At 43.8% G+C, this 22,701-nt stretch overlaps 1 protein-coding gene across 8 annotated transcripts; it reads right to left on the bottom strand.

Annotated features, from left to right (window-relative positions):
• Window positions 1–4,451: 4,451 nt before the first annotated feature.
• On the bottom strand, window positions 4,452–22,422 carry LOC109614610 (inositol hexakisphosphate kinase 2-like). 8 transcript variants are annotated; one of them, XM_010881839.5, is made up of 7 exons: window positions 22,322–22,415; window positions 11,104–11,241; window positions 8,567–9,016; window positions 6,684–6,882; window positions 6,385–6,533; window positions 5,937–6,112; window positions 4,452–5,830 (listed from the first exon to the last, which is right to left on the bottom strand). In XM_010881839.5, the coding sequence occupies exons 3-7, from the start codon at window positions 8,796–8,798 to the stop codon at window positions 5,255–5,257; spliced, it is 1,332 nt and encodes a 443-aa protein (XP_010880141.4). In that variant the 5' UTR covers window positions 8,799–9,016; window positions 11,104–11,241; window positions 22,322–22,415; the 3' UTR covers window positions 4,452–5,254. The 8 variants fall into 8 exon arrangements, with proteins under 8 accessions (XP_010880141.4, XP_010880139.4, XP_019911381.3 ...); XM_010881837.5 differs by having other exon boundaries at window positions 11,104–11,215; window positions 22,322–22,381; XM_020055822.3 differs by lacking the exon at window positions 11,104–11,241 and having other exon boundaries at window positions 22,322–22,422.
• Between the last annotated feature and the right edge of the window lie 279 nt (window positions 22,423–22,701).

The raw sequence follows: 22,701 nt of genomic DNA, 5'->3' as shown, positions 1-22,701 counted from the left end.
CATATGGATTAACGGACAAATATACCTTAAGTGCAGGTTTGAGTGGTTCCCAAGGGATCTTTATGTTCTTTGATGTTCCATTCCTGTAAAGTAAGTTTAACTGTTTAAAAAATATGTGTGGTGTGGGATCTTGTAAATGTCTGGGGATAACACTCATTTCCAGCACTTGTAGTCTACCTGTAAAAAAACATTTTCTGTAATTATACATTCATAGGATGCATTTAATCCTAATCTTTTTAAATTTCAGATAATTTATGCGCTGATGTAATCGGTCAAAAGTCCAATCAGTAAAAACAATATATCTGAATGGGCTTGCCTGTGTATACACAGTGTCCGCCATGAAGAAAAATCCATGAGCATGAATTAGTAACCACTTAAAGATAAACACGTCCACACAGAGAAATGTGCAGACATAAGCAGTAGAGGTGGGTGACAGTAGAGACGGGGGTGGACAGCTAATTTTCAACTGCTCTGTATTAGAAATAGCTCATTTCCTTCTTATTTATAGCAATAAAAAAATACAGTGTATAGCAGCCTAGGTGTGGAGGCATTTTCAAGTGTGGGTAGATGAGGAATCAAATGTCTTGGGTTGTTCAAGGGGTTATGAAGATCAAAGCTCCCAGTTGTCCCTACGTCCATTTACCCATCTGTCTCCACTGGGGCTCAGTATCACCACTGGACTAGAGCTGTTTAGCAGCTGGGATACAAACACACAAATAGGCAGCGTCCCTCCCCTTTAACCCTCACGCCCCTCCTCCTGGCACGCAACATGGCAGAGGGACAACAGTTATGTAAACCCAACACCCAGCATCAGAGGTGCAGAGGAAGAAAATGCTAATAAACAGAGAGATAGAGAGGAGGAGAACGAGCACATCATAATCCCTTGCTTTCATTTTCTTTGCCCCCTTTAAATGTACATGCTTTGTCCAGCCAATTTGTCATTAGGACCACTAACCCTTGTTTTACCAGACTGAGGATTATGTGTAAAGGATTATAAATTACAGTATGCTGGAACATAACCTAACTGGAGATCCATGTAGGTCAACAGTATCTTCATCATTACATGGCAGCATACCTTACAATAAGTAATTGGTTAAATGACTGTATCCATTTAATTGGGTGATCATATCAATTGTGATGATTTGTGTTGAAAAGAAGGTTGTTTCATGAGTACCTTATTAAAGTATTATGGACATCTATGCATGTTTGACAGCATAGGTTGACAGCATAGGTCGAGTTTGAACTAGTGCCTTGGGCTAATTCTTGCCCTTTATATAAAAGCACCTTATGTAAGATTCTCATTCCACCCAGGCTTGATCTCTCCTCTTGTCCTCTCCTGACCTCCTCTATCTTGTTCTTTCTCCCTATACCTCCCTCATTTCATTTGTAATTTGTGGTCCCCCAGAAAAGAGAAGCACTATCATGAAATCACATCAAATCGTAGTTGTCATATATTTTGTTAACCACAGTGGTCCAGAGTTCTGAGCAGCTGCCTCCAGTGCACCCATAATACTGCAGCATTAGGTTTGAATCTGAGCTAGGGCTCTTTCAGGAAAAAAACTAGCCATCACCATTTTCCTGTCCAATAACACGTAAAAAGCCGGAACAAATATATATTTATATAAAAGAAAACTGCCAACACAACAAATGTCTATAAAAAAGTGCTTGCAAATGTGAAAGATTATTGAGTCAGCAACTGATTGCAAAGGTATGAGATGGGGAAAGACTGTAGGGTGTGAAATGTAAATATCAGTGTGTCAGGTTTCCTCCTGGTCAAATTAACTTCAATAACACTGGATGCTGAGACACATGGGCTCCTTAGAAAATGTAAATAGGCAATAGAATTGGTCACAAGAACAGTAAAGGCTGTCTGTAACTACACATCTCCAGAGAGCAAAAGGTCTCCAATGGTGCCATGCGGGGCTGACAACCCAGGGTGAGATGTAGTGAGGTCATCCAGGGCAGGGGGGCATCGGGTCTGGGGCAGCCTGGATCAGGACCTAACCAGTCGGGATAGGACTCATATGAGTCACAGGATTCTACAAACATGTGACCCACTCCTCCACCCAATGAATCAATCACTGTATGGGTCATTAATACTCGAGTGCTCGTCTATCTCACCAATGTTTACAACGATTCTTTATTTACAGTATTCACCGCGTGCCTACATACGTCTAACTCTGAAAACAGACCAGTAAAAGGGGCCTGGCTTGGTAGTAGCCGTAGGTTTAACTGTGTCTAGTAAGGTTGACTGAGTCATGCAATTCAACCCCGTTCTGTGAAGAATGAGTCTCATGCTAAACCTCTGTACCGCAGAGAATGAATCAGCTCTGACCCGCTGGCTGATGTGTCCCAGAGGACACAGCTCCATTGTCCATGTAAACCCGTGTAAACACACATTCAGCATTATGGGACTCGGTTCAATCACTCGTTTTCTCTGTGTACTAAAAATATAGTATGTTCGTATCTATTTCCACTAGTATGTGAAAGCTATGAAGTGGTAAATCTCCAGTCTCTCGTTTAGGGGCTTTAGTTGATGCTAATGTGCCAGAAGTCTCTGTACCAGATGCCTTTGTATCTCGGCTGTGTGTGTTGTACAACCACTTGCTTTTCCTTTACCTCTGCTCAGGCTGTGAATACAAGTGCTCCAGTTTCATAACAGTAACGCTAAATCACTATGGTAACTGCAGCGTAGTATTTTTAGGTTTTCTCTGAAGCTGAGAATCAAATGGTACCCCAGAATGTCAGATGTTTGTCACAACCTAAATAATCAACTATAATCCCCTTCAAACGCCCATCACCATTTCAAACGAGAGTGGTCCTTTCATGATGCTATTGGTACATGTTCATTGATGAAAGTTTCTTTATAATTCTCCAGTGACTACTGGGGACTATATTTGCCATCGCTAGGTAAAAGGCTGTTTCTGCTTTAGAGGTTAGGGTATTGGCAGAGGGGGAGCTTGGCTTTCATTCCCATGGGTGCAAGGTATAGCCATGGATGGGAATGTGCACTCAAATCCAGCATTTGGGTCAAATAACGCATATTAATGCATAACATAGTAAACTTGAATTCATGTTGTCAGTCTTAAGCCTCTGTAAAGCCTTATGCTTCAAATGAAAATGAGACAGAGTTCTGCACATAATTCTGCAGATTTGATCTCAATTCCCCATACAAAAGAAAAACACACTTACAAAGCCTCTCAGAATCAATCAATAAATCAATCAAATGTATTTATTAAGCCCTTTTTACAACAGCAGTTGTCACAAAGTGCTTTTACAGAAACACCCGGCCTTAAAACCCAAGGAGCAAACAACAGTAGTGTTGAATTTCATGTACATGCATGTACAGAACTCATGTACATGCAGATTAGGCAGGTTTAAGAGTTCTGGGAAGAACAAGTTGAGCACAACAAAATGAATGCAACTGTCAGAAAGCATCAAGCAAAAAAAATGAAATGTGCCCCAACAGGTTTGTATACAAGCTCACTATTGCCTTATCAGTCATCATGTCAGCTGAGTCCCTCAGTGTCCTCTCAGACAGACAGCCAGTCAGTCACACAATTCCTTTGTCTGTCACTAGCCACAGCTTGCACGCTTTGCATGTGCATAAACCACTGTCTGTCTCTGTGTGTGTGTGTGCTTGTGTGTGTACGTACACAGTATGTAAAACTTTAAAAAGTGTTATTTCCATCTTAGTGGCTAAGGATAAACAACAGGGCGTGTTGTTAGAATTGGGGTTACTTTTAGGTTTAGACCTTAACGTTTAGAGTTAGGGTAAGGTCTCAGCTGCCCACGAGAGAAAAACAACAACATGCTGATTTTGAAAGTGGGCTGTTTATTAAACTGTTACATGGAAAAGGTTTCTACTGACAAGCTCCTTACAGTAAATACCAGCCTCTCATCTCATGGTTGGATAGCCTGCGATGCAGTGCAGGTTGGTGGCATTGATATTTGGTCACGGCCCTCGTTCTGATGCTAACAGCAGCCAATGAGAGCAGGTTTTTTGTGTGGGGAGTTAATGCATTTTGGAGCGTTGGAGTCACTTGTGTGTGGAGTGGGCTACTGAAGTTCCAATGACATCCCTGCTGATGATGTCACCCTGCAATTTGACCCTGACCTTGTTTAGAAAAAAACTAAGGCTGTCAATTTTGGCTAGTTGTTCATATATATATTCCTTGTGTTACTATTTTCTATTTGTTTTTAATGTATTCACTTCCATCTGCATTTTTGGCAAATGTTGTTTTAAGTACATATTTCACAGTTAGTTATTAACACGATCATTTATGTAATATAATCAGAGTTCCTTCAAGTTTAAAAGCAAAAATATTAAGAACCATTATGACCAATTGGATTTAGTAAGCGAAAACATCCACCAAGTGTTTAGTGATTTACTGTCACTGTTCCCTGGCCCCAAACCACGCCATCCCAGAGAATTCAGACAACTGAGCAGATCATTTAGCACAACCAAAACAGAATTTATTTCTCCTCCAACAAACTCTGGAAAAACAGATACAAGATGAGTATCCAGGCATGTCAAATAACAATATTCATAAATATTATTATTGTAACATTAATAACATGGAATGTAGTCTTTGTATCTTCACTTTAAAATATTTAGTTTATTTAGTTTACAAACAAGTAAAAGAAATAAAGATCTATAGAGCATGTATGTCTTCTAAAAGCTATCTGAATATACCGTAGTCTTCTGTGAATATGAAGGGAGAGGGATAGCTAAAACTGGTACAGGAAGCAAAATAAAAGATATAACAGTTTTCCCTTTCCTCTCATCAAGTCACATTTCACACAGATACAGCAGTTTCTTGCTTTCTCAAATAAATGTACCCAACCAGTAGTATGAAGCCAGATCAGTGCATGGGTTTGTGTGCGCACAAAACAGGCACCTTGGACAGTCTGAATCCATGCTTGCAATCTTGGACTTGATTCCAAACTTCCTTGTGTTGTTTCCCATAAATAAAAAAACTGGGTAAAAGGAGCAACTTCAACACATGACAGAGCAAGGTAACAACTCACTGAGTCAAATAAACACAAAATATCTTAAAACATAAACCTTCAGGGCCCTTTTAATATCCTAAGGATAAAAAAAAACACAAGAAGCACCAAGAACAGAGACAATAACTCCTGTGAAAAAGCAAGCTGTCGCAATGCTCACTGTGCCCTAAGGCCAGCCTTCGTAGTTCAGTGTGCCGTTTGGTTTCTCCCGCGAGTCCAAAACAGATGGGAGTCTGTGTGTGTTCTAGTCTGTTCCGTGGTCCTCCAGCTGAGAGATGATGGTGATAAGGTTCTGCAGACCGAAGATGTAGCCTGTGTCCTGGCCCTCATGCACCACTCCGCCGTCTCCGTAGTCGGGGCACGTGGTGTGGGCGAAGTCAATCATCCTCACATCCACAGCCGGGCACGGGCCTGGGTCGGACAGGGCCAAACGGCGCCGAGCAGCTGGGCCACCGCTGCTACTGCCGGACACAGAGCTGTGCGGAAACCCAAATGCACCCGCTCCTTCGTCTTCTTCCTCTTCTACATCCTCCTCGTCCTCTGACAGTCCGTCCTCGGGGCCTCTGTGCGCGTGCTTGGTGGCCAGCTCTCCGTCGTAGATGATGAGCAGGGACGAGGAGTAGAAGCGGTAGGACTCGCAGCCCTCCAGGGCCGCCTGCATCTCCCGGAGCCGCTGCAGCACCGGGGACAGCAGCTCGTGGCGCAGATGCCGGCCATCGTGGAAGAACTGGAACAGGGCCTCCTTAAAGCCCGACAGGGTCAGTTTACGCCCGGTGTACTTGTCCATGAAAATGAGCTGGTCCGAGTCTGACTGGTACACCTGGGAGAGGAGAGAGGAGGAGGAAGGCTTCAGAAACACATTTCCCCTCGCCTGTCATTCTGCTCTGACGTCCACCATGGGGCCCAGGGGTCCACACGGAGCTCACCTGCATGCCACAGAGACGTACACCAATGGAGGCAGAGGTGCTTTGCTGGCACTTGCGGATTTGCATGACCTTCTTCTCCTCGGAGACGTTGTCCCCGTGCTGCCGCGTGCCCATCTTTAAGTCCAGCACGCACGGAACCGTGTGACGCCACGTCAGGTTCTCCAACAGGATGAATTCTGGGAAGGGTTCCTGAGTCAAGGAGCATCATATCGTAGCCTAACGGACTTGGTCTGGATTTCTCTCCACTTCCACAGTAGGAAGACGTGCATCGCTTAGCGGACGCTAGTTCCCTCAGATGAGCCTGACACAGACACCTCTAGCCTTGCATTACATTGACTTGCTTCAACAGTAACAAAAACAAAACGACAGTTACAAGTACGACACGGCCGCCTAACGTGGAGCACCTCTCCAGGCCGGTGATGTCATTTGGTCAGAGCTGTAAGGATACTGTACTGGTTACGGTGCTTGGCGTTCTCCTTCATCCTCTGCAGGTGTTTCTGTTGGAGTTTCAGTCTCCAGGGGTTGTGCTGGATAGAGTTTCTGCCCTCCAGGAGTACCTCCTCCTGCTTCAGCCATTCCATCACCTCGTGGTCATGGCTGGGGGAGAGCGCAGGGACGTGGATACAATGTTAACATGCATAGTATGTTGCATTTGAGGTACAGGCGTGTGGGTCAAGCTGGCCAGTACCCTAACAATCTGTCCCTCGGCCAGGTCTCTATTAACGATGTCTCTGACCAGTCTCTCACCTGGTGTCGTTGAGCGGGTCCTTCAGGCTTCGGGGAGGCAGCTGCTTGTTGCCCCACTGCAGTGCTTTGCCGTTGGCCTCGCCAGTGACTGACAGGTCTATATTCTCCACATCCCCCACTCCGGTGTCACCATGTAGCGGGTACGCTATGAGACACACGTTGCCTTCTTCATCCTCCTCAAAGCTCACAGATACAACACCTGAGGTATGCAGAGACACACACAGAGGAAAAACCTGTTAGCGATCAACTTCATAAAAGTCAAAGCAATTTGTGATTTTTTTTACTTTAAATTCAACAGTTTGAATTTCCCAAACAAAAATAAAAGTAACTGGCAAGTACTGAGTCTCTTACCCGTAACTCTTTTAGTTCTACAGCATCTACAGAGAGGTCAGCCCTGGTCTCTCAACTGGACATATACAATCCATAACAAAGATTCTGATCTCCCAACGCAGATATACAGAAAGATTGACAACGAAAAGAGGGACAGAGATCAAGAGAGACACGGACAGAGAATGACCGAGACAGACAGGAGATGAGAGACAAAAAGAGAAAGGGGACCCGTAGATTGAGGAGACATGGCGTTTACTGGGGACAATAGAGGCTGTGTCACATTGACATTTGTTTACAGTGTGTAGCTGATCAAACCCAATCAATATGAACCATGCAGAGAAGGAAATAACCAAACAATAACCACACAAGGGCATGAGCAGATGCAATCAAAAACCAATTTATTTAAATGGATTTGTCTTGGTTTATCGAAGCAATATACAAGTAATAAGCGGTAATACAGTAGACAACAGAGCAAAATAAAACTAACTCTAATCCCACAGCCACAACAACCAATGAGGACAACATAGTCATACAAATACAGTCTTTCAACAACTGAAGAGCAAAGCAACATACAGTCTGCAGTTTCCATAGACGGATGAACTCAAAGCCTATTTCAGTCACTAATGGTAACCCATTCAGCACGTACACCATTTAACCACCCCCCATGAGTCATGACCCAATTTGTCCCATCCAAAACCAGCCCTACTCCAGACACCCCATCTCTTTGTGGTGGGGATTCCCTTCTTGATTAGGCAAAACAGCTGCAAATCCATACATGGAAAGGTACAGTAACTCACAGGGAAATGAGATAAGGATAAAAATATACAGATAAGTGTGTCAGGGACAAAATAAAAGACAAAGAGCTGCAGTACAACATAACACAGCAATATATAACACACTTGTTAAAACACTGTTCAGTTAAATCATGTAACTGTTTAAGATGCTCCACAAAATGTTGGGTCCATGTGCGTTAAGAGAAGAGAAGGCATGAGGATCAGAACCCGACCAAAGAAATCAACTCTCCGAATGTATGATTTCTTGACATTTCCTGACTTCCTGTCACTGGAGTCCAACCCAGACGTAGTAGCAACAGACCCGTATGGGGAAGAATGCAGAGGGTCTCTCTTGTAATGTACCGTCCCTCCACTGGCCAGAGAAACCCTAGGTCCCACTTGTCTCGGTGTCTCTTACCTCCTCAGCTTTTTCACACAGGACCAGGAAGGCAGGGCTGGTGGCGGTGTGTCAATGCTACGGCCGGGCCTTCCAGGACCTCCTACCCTGGACCTCAAAGAACCCACAGAACCAACCCACCTGCTCCGTCTGGGGAGGGGTATGGTCCGAACCCAGAAAAGCACAGACGGGGACTAAAAACCAAGCCCGTAACCTCCCCTTGTTACAACGGCAAACCATCCCAATCGACTGGCAGGAAGGGAGTGGGATATGATGAAGACCGAGACATGTCACAGCAACACAACCAAGGCCCACACAGTAGATGACACCAGGGAGACGGTAAACGTTTGGGGTCGGGGTGGGTTGGGGTTACAGTCTCTTACCTCTGTACTGGGGAGTGAACTTCCTCATGGCGATGGGTAGGCTCTTGTAGAATTGGTGCTCTCGGGGGATGAGGGGCTTGCAGATGGTCTGCTCCCCGAAACGCAGCACGCAGCTGTGGCCCCCCACCTGGTGCATAAAGGGCTCCAGCGGGACCCCTTTCTCCAGGTAGTTCTGGAGCTGCTGCTGCTGCTGCTTGGCCGGCCCGCCCTGAGCCATCACGGACGGACTCATCCTCCACCGAGCCCTGAGCACAGCCACGCCACGCGCATCAGTCTCCCTCCGCAGGGACACTCAGTGCAGCGAGGACGAAAACGAACCCACAGACCACCGCACGCACGCACACACACACACGTTGAACAGCCTCCTCAGAGCTCCTCTCTCTCTGTCTTTTATTGTAGTTCCTGCTTTTCGTCGGTGCCCTTGGAGGAGGCTGGATGGTTCTCTCCTTTCTGTGCAGGAGGGATACGGAGAGGAAAACGAAGAGGAACAGGAAGACAGAAATATTGTCTTGGCGGTTGTTGAGCTGAAATTCCTTTTCTCCTGGCTTTGGAAAGTAAACAGAGAAGTGTAGGAATAGAAGGTTCTTTGTGTGCGGAGCTCAACACGGCATCTGCTGCTCACAGCCTGACTGAACACTGTGCCTGCTGCCCACTGGAACCCTTCTGACAGCCTTGCTGACTGGTGAAACTGTCACGAGCAGAAACACACACACACACGCACATACACAGACACAGACCCGCCCACTAAGACCACTTCTACCAACCACAAGCGTAGCAGGTTGTTGGGCGGTAACCTTTGTGAGGGAAGAGAGTGAGTAAACAAAGAGGACTGGAGGGGTCCTGGGGGAGGGGAAAACGGGGAGGAAACAGTGGAATAACAGAGGGAGGGAGGGCTCGCTCAAACTCAGCGTTTTTTCTTCTGTATTCCTTTAAGCAACCTGACACAACAAGCTGCATTTCCTCATTCAGAACCTGTGTGGGGGAGAGGGGAGGAGACTGGCGAGAAAATAAGGCCCACCCAGTGCCCACATAACATGCCAAAATCACACAAACACAGTAGAACAGGTCTAACGTTCTGACTAAAGACCTGGAGAGAAACACAATGTTTAGTATTGAACAAATAGCCATCGGACTGTGATGGTGCAAATAATATCGTGAAGGTTGTCCTCAGGGAAAATACCAATGTTGTTAGTTGTCTTCCAGGGGACTGACATTGCCTATAGAGCTATACAGCTGACGTATACCCTGAACACAGAGGCCCTGAACAAAGACCCACTGATGGGAACAACCCATACAATAATACAAATAATATATTGGAATAAAACCAAAAAATTATAAAATAAATTGGTTGAATATATTTCTAAAATACACAATTAAATCAAATAAATAATAATGAATAAAACATTTAAATATTTTAGGATGTTGTCGGAGAGTGTTTGATGGGTTGGACAGGGCAGACAGGGGTACAGGGGAAATATGTGAATGTGGCCAAAACTTTAATAATTCAATATACTTTCATACATATATTTAAATATATGTACACATTTTGATATCTGTCATTTAAATAGATTCAAATACACGCATACACATTTTGTAAAAATATATTCCAATATATTACTTTTGCCTATGGAAAGTACTGATAGAGAACTTGATCAAAGATCCACCAACAGGAACAAGTGCTGACAGAGACCCTGAACAAAACTCACCAACAGGAACAAGTACTGACAGAGACACTGAACAAAGATCCACCTACAGGAACAAGTACTGGCAGAGACACTGAACAAAGATCCACCAACAGGAACAAGTACTGGCAGAGACACTGAACAAAGACCCACCAACAGGAACAACTGCTGAGAGAGACCCTGAACAAAGACCCACCAACAGGAACAAATACTGACAGGGACACTGAACAAAGAACAACCAACAGGAACAAGTACTGACAGTGTATCTATCCCTTCTCGACCCAGATTAGCAAAGCCAACGATGAAGAAAAACAGTTCTCATTCACAGAATGGCCAGTGACTGCAAAAGAGTTACAGAGTTTTGTGTGTGTGTGTGTTTGTGTTTATGTGAGGTTAAGTGGCAGACAAGGGGATAGACATTGGCTGGTTCACCTCAGACCAAAGATAGCAGCTGCAGCAATCCTTACAGTAATCTCCCTAATCTAGCCTCTTAGTAGAAGTGGGCCACCAAATAGAACAGCATGAACTACCACACTCAGACACACACAGATTGACATGACATCCTCCACATCTTAATGGAGTCTCTGGCCAAATCTTAACCATTCATCTCTTACCTGACAGCCTCCAGTTGCTGCCCTACTTTTAACAGTCACTTGAAAGACATTAGGTGGGGGCCCAAGCATTACAGAAAACTGGAACTGGGTGTGTGGACTATGGAGAGACTCACAAGACCTGTTGGACCCGTTTCTGAGGGAAATAACTCTGAATGGATTGGAAGCCTCCAGCAGTCAAGATAACATTCTAAGGCACTGGAGTGCTGGATTCTACTAACATTCTGAAGAAGTTGTCACCAACCTAGTTTCTTCGCATTAAAGATGAGAAAAAGGTCCGGTTGTTGTAGGACGTCAACTGGCCTGCTTCTTTTCCACAGGAGGCCTGAGGCATGTTGGGCAGGGCAGTGGAGTAACTGGAGTTGAGGGTAATATGAAGGTGCTGAGTGACATCAGACAGAAGACAAGCGCTGTTGGAGTGAATCCAGAGAGCTGTAGCTCTCACACCAATAAGATGTCAAGGTTTAACAGTCATGTACAACGTTGTCCATAAACAATGAGTTGGCATTTGATGCTCTTGGGCTGTAGCAATCACAACTCAAAACGTACATCTTAATAACCATTTTCTCTTACGACAAGTCCTGGTTTTTAGACTGATTCTGACTGGTTAGGGTAATGGCTAAAGATTGGGATTTTAAACAAATGCCTGGACCTGGTCTTGAACTGGCAACCCTCTGGCCTGCAGCTCACGGTTAACATGCCATTTCTGACCACATCCCCTAGCAAGCCTACTAAATGGTAATAGTGTTAACATTGCTTGAAGTGGCTGGTATTGAAAGTCATTTCTATCTTGGTGTGCGTATACAAGCAAGCTAACACCGTAAGCTAAATTCACCCATCAATCACAGTCACAGACAACCCACCAAACTTGACTCTACAACAACATCCTAAGTTATTTCTATATCGCACCTCTAGGAATTTTGGGGAACATCTTCTAAGTCCTTTGGAACATATTTAGAATGGAACAGACTACAGACTACAGCAAGTCTACTAGGTACAAAGTCAGCAGTAATACTACATTAACCATGATTGACCGTAGTTCTACAGTTAACAATGTCACACCTCTCTATGCCGACCTCTCTCTATGCTGGTGCAACAGAACAGGCTCTGCTGGCTCAGTGTCAGCCAATTACCCAGGCAGACAGATCAGTCCAGATCATGTCAGATCAGTGTGCTACTGACCACGTCTTTAAGGGTCACCATGTAAGCCCCCCTTATAATACCACAGAGCTACTTGCTATTCATACAGACTTACACAACTCCCTCCCAACACACACAGGCAGACAAACATAAAGACAAACATCATTAACTGACAGTCATTTACGGCTGGAATGCTGTATCTTTTTAACACAGTGCAGTGACATTCTTTGGGCACGTTTACACTTGGTAAAAACTCACGCACCTTCCAGAACCCTGGTCAAACCCAACTGGTCAGACTGCAGCACTGCCTATTTATTTCTCCTTCTGTATGATATAAATTCAACAACTGAATTTTATAGTGATTCAATCTGGTCGCTATTTGCTGTACTTGACATTACACAAGGGCAACATGGTGCCATTGATGAGTCGTGAACAAGAGCCTTCCACATCTTAGCTGACCTACAAACCTACATCAGGCAGGCAGGCACACAGCACATGAACAACTGAGGATGGAAGGGAGGCATCCATGAAACAAACACACTCGCAGACACTGAAGTACCTGTTACCTAACAGGAATTTTACCAAAATAGCACAATGGAATTCACTCCATTATGCCCTGCCAACACTCTGGGGCCCATTCTAAACCCTGTTTGTGTATTTTCTACCATACTTCAAAGCAGTGCGGTAGGTGAGTCACTAAGCTCTTGGACAAACCGAGTAGGAAGTAAAAAACAGCACCATCGGGCCAATGAAGGATGCAGGTACACACAAGACAAGTTCAGCCAGGTCGGTCCATATTTTAGGAAGAGAAAAAGCTAATTACCCCAATAGAAATGTCCCAATATAACTGGCACATTTGGGTATTTCTCACTGAAGGACATAACCTGTGGTGTGTGCAACAGAGAATGCACATGCGTTCTGGTTTTGGTTTATTAACACTCCACCTCAAACCATAAACATAACAGCGGTCAAACACCTCTGGACCTACATGCCAGCAGTCCACATATCTCCTGTTAACAGCCTGAGAAGCCTGGACAGCAACACAGCACTACATATCTCAGCATCCCCTCCACGCACACAGCCAGGATTGGTTCCCTTGAGGATGTGCCAAACAACAGACCTCACACATGCACTTCACAGCAACCTGCATGCCTGTTTTGTGCTTTGTGTAGGTCCGGTACAGGTTAGCCAGACAGTACGAAATGCCTATCGACACTGGTCAGCACATGGCTGAAATGCCCAGGAAACTGCCATGGAGAGGAGACAAAGGGATGGGGGGGGGGGGTTCACGCTGCTTCTCAGAGGGAGGATGTGTCACATGGAAAAATGTAGTCTGGACAGCATGAGCAGACTGGGACCAGACATTGGCCCTGACATTTCTAACACACTTGCAATTGTTTTTTGTTTCCTCTTTGAGGCGAATCAGAGTGATACTATCAGATACTAGTAGGTACTTTTCATTAACATGTTTGGATGTTTTCATATTTATAGAAGACAGAGTGTTAACAGCTGGTAGTAGGATGTATTCCACCTCTTCCTCAGAGGTAACATTAGCTGCTTAGTTAGCAGCTAGCCCAGCAGTTAAAGCGTGACGTGCCGTCCTTTGATGTTTCTAAGGCTCTACTATTCGTTCACATTGTTCGTTAATACTGTTTAATTGTGATTGTGTGCCACTGGATCTACTCATTGGTCTTTCTACACTTTGTGTTAGGCTACTGTACACCTGCTGGTGTTCAAGCCTTTGTTTTGTGGGGCCGGTAAGGTTGAGAGCCCAGGCGCAACCCATCTACGGTTAACTTACATAAAGCCAGTATATAATATTCTATTTTCTGGTATTTTATGCCTGATTTGACACTAAAGGGTTGAAAGAAAGAGCTCTTGCTAAAAGAGAAGTAGGTCAACTCAAATCCACACTGTAGCAGCGTATGTACACTGCACGTTCTCCAGAGGCTTAGATAGATAGCATATAAGTAGATGGATAATTTATCAGGAAGCATCAATTCAGTTGAAATATTTAAGGTGTTTTCGAACAGGGGAAAATAAAATAATGATTCTATGATATGCATCGATCTAAGTTTAAGCGCATGAGATGACCACAGCACTGGTAGATTTTAGATTTGTTTTCCTGGGAATCATGCACAATTACACAATCAATTAAAATGGGCATCAATTCACATCTGTGGACTGTTCCATCCCTATCACTTCATTTTGGGCCAAAATCCCTGGCATGAGAGGGCCACTGACCTATAAATTGATGTCTTTTAATAAATAGTCCCCCTATGTAGGGGCACCAAAAGTACTCGGACAGTAACCTTGAAAGGTGTTTCTGGTTAGTCAGGTGTTTTTCATCCCAATATTTGTGCAGGCATAAGAGAGCTGCCAATGTCTAGTGGGAATTTTAGGCTGTGTGTTTGCCTTTGGAGTCTGCTATTGGTTTCTGTTAGCATGAGATAGTGAAAATCCCAGAAGTAATTATGAGGCTGAAAAATATCAAACAATTTATCCAAAACAGCCAAAACATGAGGCTTACCAAAAACAACATATTGAAAGATCATAAAGAAGAAGGAAAGCACGGGTGAGCTCAGAAACCGCAAACAACCTGGTAGGCCAAGGAAGACCTGAACAGTGGATGCTCACCATAATGACAAAAGACCCAGATCAGAACACTCTCCAGGAGGTGTGGATGTGTCAGCCGCTACCACCTGCAGAGGACCTCTCCAGCAGAACGACTTTGAAGGGACAAACCACCAGTTAGCTTTAAAAACAGGATGGTAAGGTTACAGCACCTAAAATAGCCAGCTGAGTTCTGGAAGTGTGTTCATAGTGCTGGAAAGATTAAAGTGTGGAGAAGGAAAGGCTGTCAAAATACATCCTTATCAGTGAAAATGTGTTACAGCCTGGGCATGTACGGCTGCCACTGAAACTGGCAAAAGTAGCAGAATTCATTCTGAAGTGTACAGAAAACATCTTGTCTGTTAAAGAACAAGCAAATGCCTCCAAACTCACTCGATATTGCTTCATCGTACAGAAAGACAACAAATCCTAACCATAGTGCCATAGTGCAACTGGGGAGTTTTTCTAGGCCAAAAAGTAGAAGGTCCTTGACTGGCCAAACTAATCTCCAGATTAAAATCCAATTGAACATGCCTTTCATTTGCGTAAAATGAGATGAAAAATAAAATAAAAAATCAGGGAACATTATTAATGTTCTTATTTCAACCTCATAATAGCACTCAAAAAAGTATTGGATCATTAATTCCCTCTGGAACAAGTCAGTTATATTACTGTTCTACTTATGTTGGAAACTGGTGTTTAATGTCAGTATGGCACCTCAGGTTGGCTTTTGTTAGGCAATCCTGTACTATGGCTAAGAGCATGATCCAGGCCCTGCTGTATCCAGGCACTAAGAACAGCCCTGACCAGTGGTATATAAGTTTTATAGCTTAAAAACAAGATCTCTCAGTCTGTATGACTTGCTGAATCATTCTCAGCCTGTGCTAAAGAACTGAGTATATGCCGGCTGTGTGGCTGGCTGCTGTGGTGGACTGGCCAGCCTGTGTATTCTGTGGTGGGTCTGATGATAGCCCATGGATGGGGGTTGATGGGAAACCTGGACCTGGTCCAATGAGCACGCCACACCTGAGACCCACAGCAGAGATCGAGACAGCTGCAGAACACAGTGGAAAAGTACTGCAGCTCAAGTCATGGAACACAGCAATCTGACAGAGCACAGACAGATTTAGTATGCATGCATGCAGCAAGCACTTAATAAAAGACTGATAAAAACACTAACTGAAACACAGAATAAAAATACTGGCAATAACAAGAAAAACACTCAGAGTACTCTAGACTAAATGAAATGTCAGAAAACAAATCAAGTGAGATTGACATTTTCAGATACGACTCAAGGGGAGTTTTATTTAATGGGGAAACGGAACAAGACATGAGTCGGTCCAAAAAATCTCATGCAGTCTTAGTTTTAAAATCCTGTAGTTGTAATGCTACCTGGTGTTCAACAAGGCTAGTGTCAGAGTGATCAGAAAGTGCCTTTTAAAAAAACCCTCTGTCCTCATTTCCTGCTCAATAATTCCACAACATCACTACTTTCCTAGTTCTGTTCTGATGGCTCTCCTGTGGCAGCCCATCTCTGTGGAACGCTGGGAGACCCACTTAGACACTGGAGAGTCAACCTCATGTAACAGTGTCCCTTGGTCTCCCAACCACATAACTCAGCCATAGGCTGCCCCACTAAAACATTATTCAGATGAGGGCACAGAGGAGGATACCGATTAGAACAGGAAGAAAAAAGTGAGGTTGATGGAGAGCGAGAATGATGCTGTACAGAGATAAACATAGTTATAGAACCTGACACCGTCACAGTACGTCTCTGTGTCAAGCAGCCTGGGTTGATTTCCTCCAGTCCTCTGACCCCAAAGTGCACATGCTGTCCCCCCCTAAACTTAGACAACCCTTGCTCAATGTACCTGCTGGCAAAATGTGTTCAGTGTGCACTCCTTCAGCAAAAGAACAACAAAAAATGTAATCACATTCAAAGTAACGATGGGAACTAATTCTCTGGGTGCTCTGTGGCACACGATCCCCAGCTGGAGAGAATAGGAGGGATCAGGCTGACCCCGCTGTAGCAAAAATAGAAAGAGAAAGCAAATAAGAGAGAGAGAGAGCAAGAACGAGCCCAGGCATTGTGCCAGACTAGGTTATATTAACCCAGTTTAAATGAGGTCCCACGTCCAAGATAAGACACTAATCCTTCAACAAAGGGTCCATGGTTGTTAATGAGAGTAACAGGGTGTCATGGTGGAGAGAAGGGATGGCTGTAGGGGAGAGAAATTGAGTTGGCACCAGGACAGGATACTGCCAAGACCCCTCCAACACATCCTCCACCTCCTCTGACCTCCACAGAACCCCCAGTCAGTTGTTCCTGTGGAATGGAGCCATTCTATGTCAACTCATATACCAGAGCCCGCCCACCTCTCGTATACCAGAGCCTGCCCACCTCTCGTATACCAGGGCCCGCCCACCTCGTATACCAGGGCCCGCCCACCTCTCGTATACCAGGGCCCGCCCACCTCTCGTATACCAGAGCCCGCCCACCTCTCGTATACCAGGGCCCGCCCACCTCTCGTATACCAGGGCCCGCCCACCTCTCGTATACCAGGGCCCGCCCACCTCTCGTATACCAGGGCCCGCCCACCTCTCGTATACCAGGGCCCGCCCACCTCTCGTATACCAGGGTCCGCCCACCTCTCGTATACCAGGGCCGGCCTTTCTCTTCCATCAGCTCGCAGGATTGTCACATTGTAGTTGTGCAAATTATGGAGCCTTATAAAGCAAACTGAAGGGCAGGAAAACAAAATATGAATTTGGGTTATATTCATATATTTAAACCCAACACACTTTGCATGTCATTGAATATATTTCTGATCTTTGAAGGGAATGAGGGAGTTGAAAGTATGGGGGGTGTTATTGCTTTTCCTGGCAGTGTATTATACTAGCTTAACTTGATGATGTGCAAATAAAGCCCTGGGGTCCTTCAAGAAGGGCATTAGTCTACACAGACCCCTTTCACTCCCCCCTTAGGGGGCAGGGAAACTCCCCCTCTGCCCTATCAGAAGACACTATGTGCACATTCTAAGATAATATTAGATATGGCTCAGTTATCAATTCATATTTCATATGATTAACAAAGTCCTAGAATATCTTATATAGCCTAAAGAGAATCCAAATTCTCAAAAAGGTTTAGATTAATTATGAAAATAAAAGTTCTAAGAAACTGTCTCCCCATAATTATTTATTTTTTTAAGAGTAAGAAGGTAAATTCAACCAGTGCAAAAATAATATTTAGTTATACTGGCAAAAAAAAGACACTTTCAATACAACAGACTGAAGAAACATTTTTTAGGGCACATGGCACCATCCCAGTCAGCTAAATGTGTGACCAAGGCCATCTTAGGGAAAATGTGAGTGAGAAATTGGAGCCCCAACTTCAGAGGGATCTCAGATTAAGAGGGGATGAGTGTCTCACAGCAGGTCTTGGGACAGGAGGTGAGAACCCTGAGGATGCATTGGGCAAGGGAGTTCAGGAGATGGGGCGTATCAGCCAACTCCGCAATGCCTCTAATGACATACAAGACAGGCGCTGACAATGTAAGATAAGTGATTGACCAAGTGAAATGACAGAGTGGAATGACAACATTCAAACAGATATGCCCAGGACCAGAGGTGTCTCTTGACAACCTACAGTGGGGAGAACAAGTATTTGATACACTGCTGATTTTGCAGGTTTTCCTACTTACAAAGCTTGTAGAGGTCTTTTATCATTGGTACACTTCAACTGTGAGAGACGGAATCTATAACAAAAATCCAGAAAATCACATTGTATGATTTTTAAATAATTAATTTGCATTTTATTGCATGACATAAGTATTTGATCAACTACCAACCAGTAAGAATTCCGTCTCTCACAGACCTGTTAGTTTTTCTTTAAGAAGCCCTCCTGTTCTCCACTCATTACCTGTATTAACTGCACCTGTTTGAACTTGTCACCTGTATAAAAGACACCTGTCCACACACTCAATCAAACAGACTCCAACCTCTCCACAATGGCCAAGACCAGAGAGCTGTGTAAGGACATCAGGGATAAAATTGTAGACCTGCACAAGGCTGGGATGGGCTACAGGAAAATAGGCAAGCAGCTTGGTGAGAAGGCAACAACTGTTGGAGCAATTATTTGAAGTTCAAGATGACAGTCAATCTCCCTCTGTCTGGGGCTCCATGCAAGATCTCACCTAGTGGGGCATCAATGATCATGAGGAAGATGAGGGATCAGCCCAGAACTACACGGCAGGACCTGGTCAATGACCTGAAGAGAGCTGGGACCACAGTCTGAAAGAAAACCATTAGTAACGCACTACGCCGTCATGGATTAAAATCCTGCAGCGCATGCAAGGTCCCCCTGCTCAAGCCAGCGCATGTCCAGGCCCGTCTGAAGTTTGCCAATGACCATCTGGATGATCCAGAGGAGGAATGGGAGAAGATCATGTGTCTAAACTCCACTCGCCACGTTTGGAGGAAGAAGAAGGATGAGTACAACCCCAAGAACACCATCCTAACTGTGAAGCATGGAGGTGGAAACATCATTCTTTGGGGATGCTTTTCTGCAAAGGGGACAGGACGACTGCATCGTTTTGAGGGGAGGATGGATGGGGCCATGTATCGTGAGATCTTGGCCAACAACCTCCTTCCCTCAGTAAGAGCATTGAAGATGGGTCGTGGCTGGGTCTTCCAGCATGACAACGACCCGAAACACACAGCCAGGGCAACTAAGAAGTGGCTCCGTAAGAAGCATCTCAAGGTCCTGGAGTGGCCTAGCCAGTCTCCAGACCTGAACCCAATAGAAAATCTTTGGAGGGAGCTGAAAGTCTGTATTGCCCAGCCACAGCCCCGAAACCTCAAGGATCTGGAGAAGGTCTGTATGGAGGAGTGGGCCAAAATCCCTGCTGCAATGTCTGCAAAACTGGTCAAGAACTACAGGAAACCTACGATCTCTGTAATTGCAAACAAAGGTTTCTTTACCAAATATTAACTTCTGCTTTTCTGATGTATCAAATACTTATGTCATGCAATAAAATGCAATTTAATTACTTAAAAATCATACAATGTGATTTTTTGGATTTTTGTTTTAGATTCCGTCACTCACATTTGGAGAGTACCTATGATAAACATTACAGACTTCTACATGCTTTGTAAGTGGGAAAACCTGCAAAATCGGCAGTGTATCAAATACTTGTTCTCCCCACCGTATGCGATAAAACCAAAATAACTTGGTTGGGATGGAGACCCACACCAGGTTTAGCCCAGAGCTCCGTTATCCGACTACAAATCCATGACTAGCTATTAAAACTTATGAAAAGATGTGATTCAAAACATCAAGTGTAACAGACAACTCATCAGAACATACTGTTGCCTAAGACAATGCGTGGCCATGTTTTCAGTGGACATCATTTTAAACCTTCGGGACACTTCAGAGGAAAAGAGGAATGTCCAAGGGTCTTCCTCCCATCCTAACCTGTCTTCACTCCACTATAAGGAATGGACAGATAGTCAGAGGCACTCTCCACTCCTCCTTCTCATGTCAGATGGATTTCTGCTGCTAAGCAGAACCACAGGGCTACTTCCTGGAAGCCCCAGGAAATATGAGGGAATATAAAACAAGGGCAGGGCTGGAGAACGACATGGGGTCTGGGGATCTGACGTTTCAGAGATTAAGTCAGTACCAGGCCAGATGTCCCCACAGTTGGTGTTCTGTTCCTGGTAAACATGGCCTGAGTCCATCTGCTGTGTAAGTATCTTTCTCTGAGTATTAGTTACAGAGTTGGAGTAAGGCAGGTTGGCAAATGCCTGTTATTAAGGACACAGCAGACACATAACGTTATGTGTCCAAAAAAAATTCTACTTTCCCCCCTTAATCCTTCTGAGTCTATGTTACATTGCACTGTAACCACACAGACTCCACAGAGTAGGTATGGGTCAGAAATTAGCTTTCCTCTTGGAAGGCCAGCATGTCACCATGGTAGCTAGCTGTATGGCCAGGAATATACTAACGCCATGTTAGCAAGCTGTATGGACAGGAACATTACCATGGTAGCTACAGTAGCTGTATGGGCAGGAATATTACGAAATGTAGCTAGCTGTATGGACAGGAATATCAAACATGTTAGCTAGCTGTATGGACAGAAACATCACCATGGTAGCTTGCTTCATGGACAAGAAGATCACCATGGTAGCCAGCTTTATGGACAGGTACATCAGCATGGTAGCTAGCTGTATGGACAAGAACCTACCCTAACTAACTGCAGGGAACAGATGGACCTCACATTAGTCTCCACTTTCCTGGAAAAGAGAGTCAATTACATGTCTTGATGAGGATGTCCTAGTTGTGTTGCAGACCAGAACAAATTATACTTCTACCTGACAGTTTGGTCATTAGCCTAGTGCTTTTACACCAAAGAGTGGTCACCTAAGGAAGCTGAGGAGGGATCTGCATTATCTATGTTGGTTCTGGCAAGAGACAAGATCAAACACGGCCAAAGGTGAATAGGAAAACATGAAGACATTTAAAATTGTCAAAAACAAATTAGTAACATCAGTATTATTTTATGAAATACGCAACGTTTGCATGTACATTCATATAATATATTTGCTTCTCCGTATAACCGGCGACCCCAGTCTGAAACCCCCAATGGGTGCGCAGACAGTGTGGGATATGCAAAAACGTTTCCTAATTCATATACGCTACAACACGTCTTGAACACGTGTGAAACAGGACAAATGAAAACAACCAAAAATGTAAGCTCACTGTTTCCACATTTATATAATAGCCTACATAATAGCCTATACCAATAATTTAGTTGTACTACCAAACAATACAAATATATTTGTATAGGCTAACAGATTGACCATCTGACCACTGACCAGTAACTTATCAGTTAGAGCAACGGACTAGTAACCGAAAGGTTGTTAGATTGAATGCTGAACAGGCAAGATAAAAGAAATCAAGATAAAATCATCTTTACTATATAACCTGAATTGTTCTTGTAAGTTTTTTAAAAAAATTTTTTTAAACGTAATCTATATCCACATACTAGTAAAGGACCACAACGTAATTTTGGTATAGCTTTACATAATATTCACTTTTAAAAGTAAGATTTTCAGCTGTACGTTATTTTAAATTACATTTTCTGAGTTGTATCTCGTGCCCAATCTTAATAAAGTTACGTCAAAGCAGATGCACTGACAGCAAAACGATATGGTCAGGTCTGCCAGCTAAAAACAGAGTAGATATGTCTATTTGACGTCAGGCTATAAAGCCTCGAGCACAACTCCAAGACAATATTACCGTGCGCTTACAAGAAGCAATGCACACTGCGTTGAAAATGTGACATGAAAAGGTACAGGCACATCCACGTTAGACAAAGAATTAATAAGGAACACATGCACAAGCTACACGAAATGAAACTCCTGAAGAGTTAAATGTCGAAGACAATAAAATGTGTCCTGGAACATACATTTAGAAAAACATGTTAACACATTCGATTGCTGACGAGTTATAAATAATTAATTCAACGTGTTAATTTCAGGTTCCTGGCTAGTCCTAGCGTCGAGCGTACATTTTCAACAAAATGCGTTCATAAATTGGTCAGTAGGCTACTCATGTACATGTGCTAAAAAAATCACAAAATCTTATGTTAGCGGAGATAATTTCTTTGGTCATTATTAATGGATTCAACTGCATTTTAATTTACCTGTGTACTATCACGTTGTAATGAGTTTCGAGTTTTTTCTCATGCAGTATGAAGATCTAATTTTCATTGGATTATGATACCGTGGGAATTCGTCTCTGATTGGTTGACTGCTCGGTAGTTCCCCGATACCATAGCAGCAAGTTTGTTTGATTTCAAGACGGATATCACAGACAGATGAATTAATGGATTACATATTTTCCCGAAAAAACATTACATTATTGCTTGTATACTATATATTAATATATATATAACAAGGTATGTTAATAAAGGATGCTACGGAATAATCAAATGAATGTATTGTTTATCGTGAGGTTTCATCTGTACTCACCAAGATCCTGTTTTTCCGTGACAGCTCTTATAGTCGCCTCCTATAATTGCTC

This window comes from Esox lucius, chromosome 17 (genome assembly GCF_011004845.1).
Source record: "Esox lucius isolate fEsoLuc1 chromosome 17, fEsoLuc1.pri, whole genome shotgun sequence".
NCBI classification, from domain to species: Eukaryota; Metazoa; Chordata; class Actinopteri; order Esociformes; family Esocidae; genus Esox; species Esox lucius.
The sequence above is the reverse complement of the archived record's forward strand: the minus strand, read 5'-3'. Positions and strand labels throughout refer to the sequence as shown.